Source organism: Scomber scombrus, chromosome 9 (genome assembly GCF_963691925.1).
Source record: "Scomber scombrus chromosome 9, fScoSco1.1, whole genome shotgun sequence".
In the NCBI taxonomy this organism is placed as follows: Eukaryota; Metazoa; Chordata; class Actinopteri; order Scombriformes; family Scombridae; genus Scomber; species Scomber scombrus.
In genome coordinates, this window is record NC_084978.1 from 17,736,823 (window position 1) to 17,743,913 (window position 7,091).

At 46.8% G+C, this 7,091-nt stretch overlaps 1 protein-coding gene across 3 annotated transcripts; it reads right to left on the reverse strand.

The window, feature by feature from the left end:
* Positions 1 to 200: 200 nt before the first annotated feature.
* On the reverse strand, positions 201 to 6,444 carry si:ch73-233f7.1 (uncharacterized protein LOC100537710 homolog). 3 transcript variants are annotated; one of them, XM_062425431.1, is made up of 5 exons: positions 3,922 to 6,444; positions 1,213 to 1,271; positions 947 to 1,074; positions 513 to 601; positions 201 to 458 (listed from the first exon to the last, which is right to left on the reverse strand). In XM_062425431.1, the coding sequence occupies exons 1-5, from the start codon at positions 6,442 to 6,444 to the stop codon at positions 201 to 203; spliced, it is 3,057 nt and encodes a 1,018-aa protein (XP_062281415.1). The 3 variants fall into 3 exon arrangements, with proteins under 3 accessions (XP_062281415.1, XP_062281416.1, XP_062281414.1); XM_062425432.1 differs by having other exon boundaries at positions 201 to 405; positions 508 to 601; XM_062425430.1 differs by having other exon boundaries at positions 201 to 601; positions 956 to 1,074.
* Between the last annotated feature and the right edge of the window lie 647 nt (positions 6,445 to 7,091).

Sequence of the window (7,091 nt, forward strand, 5' to 3'; positions counted from 1 at the left end):
TACATTAATAGCCATCCAACTTCATTTCCCATTAGCATTTTTGCTTAAATGAATTGTTCATTCATTATTTATCTTGAGTTGCTCTTCCTCTGTATCCTCTCTCATTTGTTAATTAATTTCTTTACTGAATGGTTTCTTCTTCTGTTTTTATATGAGTTCATCCATCACTTTAATCATCCATTCAGACAGTCATTGAAAAGTCAGTCATTGTACAAGTCATTATTTATCATTGCAGCCTCTCCCTGGGGAGACATCTGAAGACGCCGCTTCTTGCCAAAGGTGGAGAAAGAGTTGTGGACATCGAGCTCACTTCGCTGTACAGCGGGCCTCAAGGTGCAGAAGCCTGATGGTGTCCCAGGGATGTACACATTGTGATGATAGTCAGGAGGTGGATGTGGGTGTGGGTGTGGGTGTGGTTGTGGGTGTGGGTGTGGGTGTGGGTGTGGGTGTGGGTGTGGGTGTGGGTGTGGGTGTGGGTGTGGGTGTGGGTGTGGGTGAGGGTGGGGTGGGATCACTGGCTGCTGCTGTTGGGGAGGAGGCGTGCACCGAGGAGTCCAGGGACGAGAGTGGACTCCACTTGTTGAAGGAGACATCTTATATTCTGTAGTATGAGATAGATGAGGAGACAAAAAGCCATTATACAACATTGACTTCCTTTTGCCACTTTAATTTGCATTATGTAAAACAAGGTTCAGTGCTTGGCATTAAAGACAATAAACAATTACATGCAACAAAAGAAGAGGTCGGCAGCGATAATACAAAAACAGAGCCTTGATGGGATGGGGGCTACAACTCTGCTTATGTTAGTGGTGGTAAATGAGGTAAACCAACTTATAAAGGGAAACAGAACATAATTACACCAAAGCATTTAGGTATTCTGTGTAAATGTGAAATCTGTGTAGTCATGATGAAAGTGGCATATAGTACAGTAGGTTTGGCCTCTTACCTTTCATACCCCTCATGTGGGTGCCCCAGGTCCAATACTGTCCAGGTGCCATGGAGGTGACATAGTTTTCTGGGTCTGCATGCATAGCCTTACGCATGAGGGTGCCATCCATGTTAATTGAGTTATAGCTGCAAACAAGACAGAAAGCCACCTCTCTGTTATTACAACATACTTTCCTCATAAATACAACATCTACATCCACAGTAACATGTTTTTGACAGAATACACAATGTAAAAGTGAAAAGGTCAAAGGTCAGAAATGTTACCTTTTAATGGAGGAATTCTGATTCTTTGTGAGAGTCCAGTCTGTGTTTGGCTGCTTCAGCTGCATAAAAAGGACAGATAATTTCAACTGAAATGTACGAAAAACAACAGTGCAGTAAATGTACATATTGATACAATGCCACTGCCCACTCCTCTTTAAAAAGCATCTCCCCTTAAAGGTTTTAGTTTTTTTTTAACCAGTTTTGACAACAAATGGCAGCTGTTCATTCTATGCTCTTGAATCACCAGAGGTCAGTGATGATTGACATGAAGAGCAGTCTATCATTGTCTTTGCCCTGAAATAGAGACATATTTTTCTCAGATAGATCGCGGCTGCCGCCCCGTGGAAGTCTAAAGGAACAACATTTTTAAGGTGGTGCCTTCAGCTTCCACTCGTCTGTCACTGAGTTTTACTTTTATCATCTGTGGCGCTGCGGGAGGGGTAAAGGAGAGCACCCGAGTGATATTTATTCTGGGTCTGAGTCTCATAGTATGGATTCCACGCTCTATTAATTCACTTAAAGTTACTAACAAGGAGAATGCGACGTAAGCGTATTATTAGAATCGGTATTCAAAATACAGTCCTCACCAACTACGCTATAAAACCAATTAGAACCCCACCGGGATGAAACGAAACATGATTTTAATCTTCAAAGGAAACCGTGCCAGGGAGGAAATTAAGAAAATTACACACGTCATTGTTTTGTGGATTTTATGCATCATTTTACATTAATATTTGCCTGATGCTCCTCGAGCAAGGTTTTTAATTAAAAGTCTCATAGAGAGCCTTGAAAAGTTTGCGGTCCTTCCAGCTGTATGTGCACGACCAAAGACAGCTCAACACATCGCGCATACACGTGCGCGCACCTGTCCACGCTTGAGCGTGTGTATAATCTCTCTTTTCACCTTCAATTCATCAGTCTATGCAGGCCTATGTTCTTGCTTTGTGTAATGCTTAAATAGTTTTCATTGTGATGTGACTTTGAGATTGAATGTGTCCCCGACGACCTCACGGCGACTCGTGGGTGCGCTGAGGGACACCACCGGGTGAATTAGGGGAGCCAATTAACGACAGGAAGGACACTTTCTCCAGAAGGAAGACAGCTGCTGGCAGAACAATCCCTGTGACCTCGAAATCCCTCTTGTGGCCAGAGGTGTATGTGCCAGTGACCGAGCTGACATTTTTCAGTCTGCCTAGTGAAGTCTGGCATCGAGGTTCTTAGTCTTTGTCCCTCTTCGTTTTGATGAAAACAGGGAGACAACAATGAGCAATGCGTGTATATTTACGGTCTGCTGCCCCGTCTGTTGGAATTAGAAAACACTGCTTAGACATCCTGCCTCCTTAAATTCCCTCTCTCCTTGTCTCCTTCATTCCCCCGTTTTCTATTTCACCCCTCCTCCTCCCCACCCTTGCTCGACAAATATGAATTCACATCTCTCTCTCTCTCTCTCTCTCTCTCTCTCTCTCTCTCTCTCTCTCTCTCTCTCTCTCTCTCTCTCTCTCTCTGTGTGTGTGTGTGTCTCCTGTCTCTCTCTCTCTCTCTCTCTCTCTCTCTCTCTCTCTCTCTCTCTCTCTCTCTCTCTCTCTCTCTCTCTCTCTCTCTCTCTCTCTCTCTCTGTGTGTGTGTGTCTCCTCGCATTCAGAGGACAACGCCGGGGCCGATCTACACGCGGCCCACGTCTCAGTCCAGCCATGTCCTTGCCCCCACACCCCCTACCCTTCTCCTTGCCCCCTCCTCTCTTGATGTCCTCCCCTGTCTCCCCAAAACCGACCATTTGCCATTTTTCATCAATAATGGACAGCCCCCCCTTGCGAATACGCCACATTGTGTGTATTGTAATGGTTCGGCCGTGCCTGTGCCCTTGAGGCATAGTTAGTGAGGTTATCTGTCCTAGTTGGAGAACAAGAAGGCGTGTTGCAAACCTGACTGGTCGCACAAGAATTGTCTGAATTCAAATAACTGCCGTTCACCTTGTCCATCACGTATAACCTTGACTTTTTGTTCCAACTCAGATAGATGGTATGTTTTGTGTGTGTCTTTAGTGCATGGAAAGTAGCGGCAATGACACTGAATGATAGTGATATTAATATCGCAGGTCACAATCTATTAAAATAAAGTTTATGGGTTATTATTAAAAGCCTTTTCCCTCCTCATTTAAAATGTGTTCGTGTCATGAAGGCAGCTGGAAATGAGCGTAAGACTAAATACATCAGTCAACTTCTTCAATCTCCTCTTACTCCCACAAACTAATTAATATCTCACTTCATTCTGCACAGATGATGAGACACAGGATGCACATGGCATATGCTCCTTGGAAGATAGAGTTTTACTCTTTCATTAACATGTCAATTAAAATGTAATCTCACGTTGTCTCGTTTCATTTCCCGGGTGCAGAGCATTACCATCGGCTGTACAATTAGGAAATATTATTGCAATAATAATTATGAAAACAGTCTAGACGACATACTGTGTAAAACACTTATTAACAAGAGACGGGGAGAATAAAACGATGGCTTTGCTCAGTTTTTACTCAAGTTGAGTTTAATTCTGCCTGATGTGCCTGATGTGACCTTCATGGGAGAATGTCACGGTCTAGATTCTTATCAGATAGAAAACTGAAACGGATCTTGTTGTGGCGGTGAGTGAATCAAGCAGATTTAAATGAACATACGCTCTGGCCTCTTCTACTATACGCTGATTTCACTGTACCTCGTTGGGGGTAGTCGCTCCGTTGTTCACAGATGCGCTCCGGCTTTGCGCGTTCCACGAGTTTTCTGCGCTCTTCGCCTCATTGTTCCTCGGCGTGCTACCTGGACTGCACGGCTTCAAAAACATAAAGTCACTTTTGGCTGATTCAGGGGTCAGGCACACTTTATAACAATATGACTGAGAGAGACTACTGTTTCCATTCACCTCCATACAGTTCGTGGGCACTTTGGCCGCGGATGAAATCTGCAGGTTGAGGTTGGATTTTTTGAACACATCTGGGGGCGGCTCGGGCTGAAACCCCCCGCAACAGCAGCAGGCGAACGGGGGGAGGTTGTACCCGCTGATGGTTTCTCTGTCCTTGTAGCACTTAACCGCAGCTAGCACGATAATAGCCACCAAGAATATTAAAGATATGGTGCTCAGTGACACGATCAAGTAGAGAGCGAGGTTTGAGGGGGGCTGTGGGCTGAGTGTGAGGTCTCCGAAATCTGACAGGGACTCGGGCACGCTGTCTACCACTGTGAGGACAATAGAGACGGTAGCGGAGAGCGGCGGCTGTCCGTTGTCCTTGACTAATATTACTAGTCTTTGTCTTGTTGTGTCTTTTTCAACTAACCGGCGAATAGTCCTGATTTCCCCCGTGTACAGAGCCACACTGAACAGCCCTGGATCTGTAGCCTGCAACACCTGATAGGATAGCCGGGAGTTTTGCCCTGCGTCAGCGTCTAACGCTGTTATTTTGGTAACCAGATAGCCAGCGTCCACTGACCGCGGAACCACCTCTGTGGCCACTGTGCCGTTTTTGGGCAGTGGGGATACAATAATAGGTGCGTTGTCGTTCTGGTCCAAAACAAAGACGTTGACAGTGACATTACTGGCGAGAGGAGGGAAACCGGCATCCTGAGCCTGTACCAGAATCTGAAAGTTTCTAAGTTGCTCGTAATCAAAAGAGCGCAGTGCGTAGATATTGCCGTTGTCAGAGTTGATGGAGACATAAGTGGACACTGGCATACCCTGAATCTGACCCTCGAGAATAGAATAAGACAGATAGGCGTTCTGGTTAGAATCGGGGTCGAATGCAGTTACAGAGCAAATGGAAGCGCCCGGGGCATTATTCTCTGTCACATACACTGTGTATGAAGGTTGAGAGAACCGCGGGGGGTTGTCATTAATGTCAGACACTTGGACGAGGATGGTTTTCCTGGTGGAGAGTGAGGGAGAGCCCAAGTCGCGGGCTGTGAGCGTGATATTGTATTCGGACACCGCTTCCCTGTCCAGATACTCGCTTGTCACTAGAGTGTAATAGTTTTTAAAGGATGAGTGGAGCTGAAAGGGAACGTTGCTTGGAATTTGGCAATCCACATTCCCGTTCTCTCCCGAGTCCCGGTCCATGACACTGATCACAGCTATCACCGTGCCCGGTGGCGCATCTTCCTGAACAGGAGTGGACACTGATGTGAGGATGACTTCGGGCGCGTTGTCATTCACGTCCAGGATGTCTACCAGCACTTTACTGTGAACTGCCACAGCCGAGGGTCCCCTGTCTTTTGCCTGCACATACAGTTCATATACACTGGCTTTCTCATAGTCCACAATGCCTTTCACTCTGATTTCACCCGTGTACGGGTCAACGCTGAACAGTTCACGCACCTTGAGTGGCGCGTGCCCACTAAACGCGTAGGTCACCTCCCCATTCGAGCCTTCATCCAGATCGGTGGCGTTCAGCTTCAGGACCAGCGTCCCTCTCGGTGCGTTCTCCACCAGGCTCGCCCGGTAAACTGAACGATCAAATACGGGCACGTTATCGTTTGCATCTAATACTGTAATAGTTATCAATGCTGTCCCAGAGCGTTCCGGTGACCCCCCGTCAAAAGCAGTCAGAACCATTTCGTGCTTTTTCTGCTGTTCCCGGTCCAGTGGAGTGTCCAGCACAAGCTCAGCAAACTTGCTTCCGTCGTTGCGCGTCTGAATATTCAGTACGAAGTGCTCGTTTGCGCTGAGCTGGTAGGAGCGCAGAGAGTTGGTGCCCACGTCCTGGTCCTGTGCGCTCTCCAACGGGAAACAGGAGCCAGGCGCAGCCGACTCCGTGATGTCAAGATTAAACTCGCTCCATGGGAAACTGGGAGAGTTGTCATTTACATCTAAAATCTCCACTTCCACTCTGTAGAGTTCTAATGGGTTTTCAATAACCACTTGTAAGTGTAAAAAACAGTTCGGGCTTCGTTCACAAAGCTCCTCTCTGTCTATTTTTTCGTTGACGAAGAGAATGCCATTTTCCAAGTTCACTTCTAAATACTGCTTTTTTGCACCGGACACTATACGGAAGCGACGGGCAGACAGCTTAGCCACATCCAAGCCGAGATCTTCTGCGATGTTGCCTACAAAAGCTCCATGTTCCAGCTCCTCGGGAATTGAGTACCGAATTTGCGCTAGAACCAGGTCCACCACACAAGCACACAAAAGCAGAGATATGACAAGCCCAGTCACCGGTACCCAACTGCCTCTGGAGAGTCTGTGATCCATTTCAGCGGCGTGCGTAAAATCACCTTATCCAGACATCATTCGCCTCAGAAAGACATTCAGCTGTACAGCTAAAAAGTAAACCCAGAAGCAGAGTCCATCCTAAATGAAAAGTCTTCAGATATAAATTTGTAACATCTATGTGTATGGGTAACTTTACTGAATAGTTAAGCTGAGGAAACGGGAGAGGAGAGGAGAGTGTAAGCACCACTCTCTCTCACTCTCACTGTTGTGCTCCACGCGCAACAACGGTGGTGTGTGAACGGGGGAGGCTCGCGCTTTGATTTTCCAGTGTATTAGACAGTCGAAGGAGCTGGTGGGGAGGCGTGTGTGTGTGTGTGTGTGTGTGTGTGTGTGTGTGTGTGTGTGTGTGTGTGTGTGTGTGTGTGTGTGTGTGTGTGTGTGTGTGTTAGAGAGAGAGAGAGAGAGAGAGAGAGAGAGAGAGAGAGAGAGAGAGAGAGAGAGAGAGAGAGAGAGAGAGAGAGATAGAGACGGAGGGGGTGGACGTAGCTTTTCGCATCTCCGTATTGGAGGACGTCGACACGAAGTGCGCCTCTAATTACTGTAGACGTTTAACCCTTTCACGTCCTCGTGTCTGTTCCTCTGACCTATTAAAGAGACGAGAAAGCGTAAGTTTGACACCAGACATT

Bases quoted from the DNA above. Each gene is read 5' to 3' on its own strand.
- si:ch73-233f7.1 (XM_062425430.1), bottom strand. From the start codon at position 6,444: ATGGATCACAGACTCTCCAGAGGCAGTTGGGTACCGGTGACTGGGCTT. The intron at 1,272-3,921 runs GTACAGTGAAAT...CTTTTTATGCAG, and splicing joins GAGCGACTACCCCCAACGAG to CTGAAGCAGCCAAACACAGA. The intron at 602-955 runs GTATGAAAGGTA...CTCATACTACAG, and splicing joins CTGGGGCACCCACATGAGGG to AATATAAGATGTCTCCTTCA.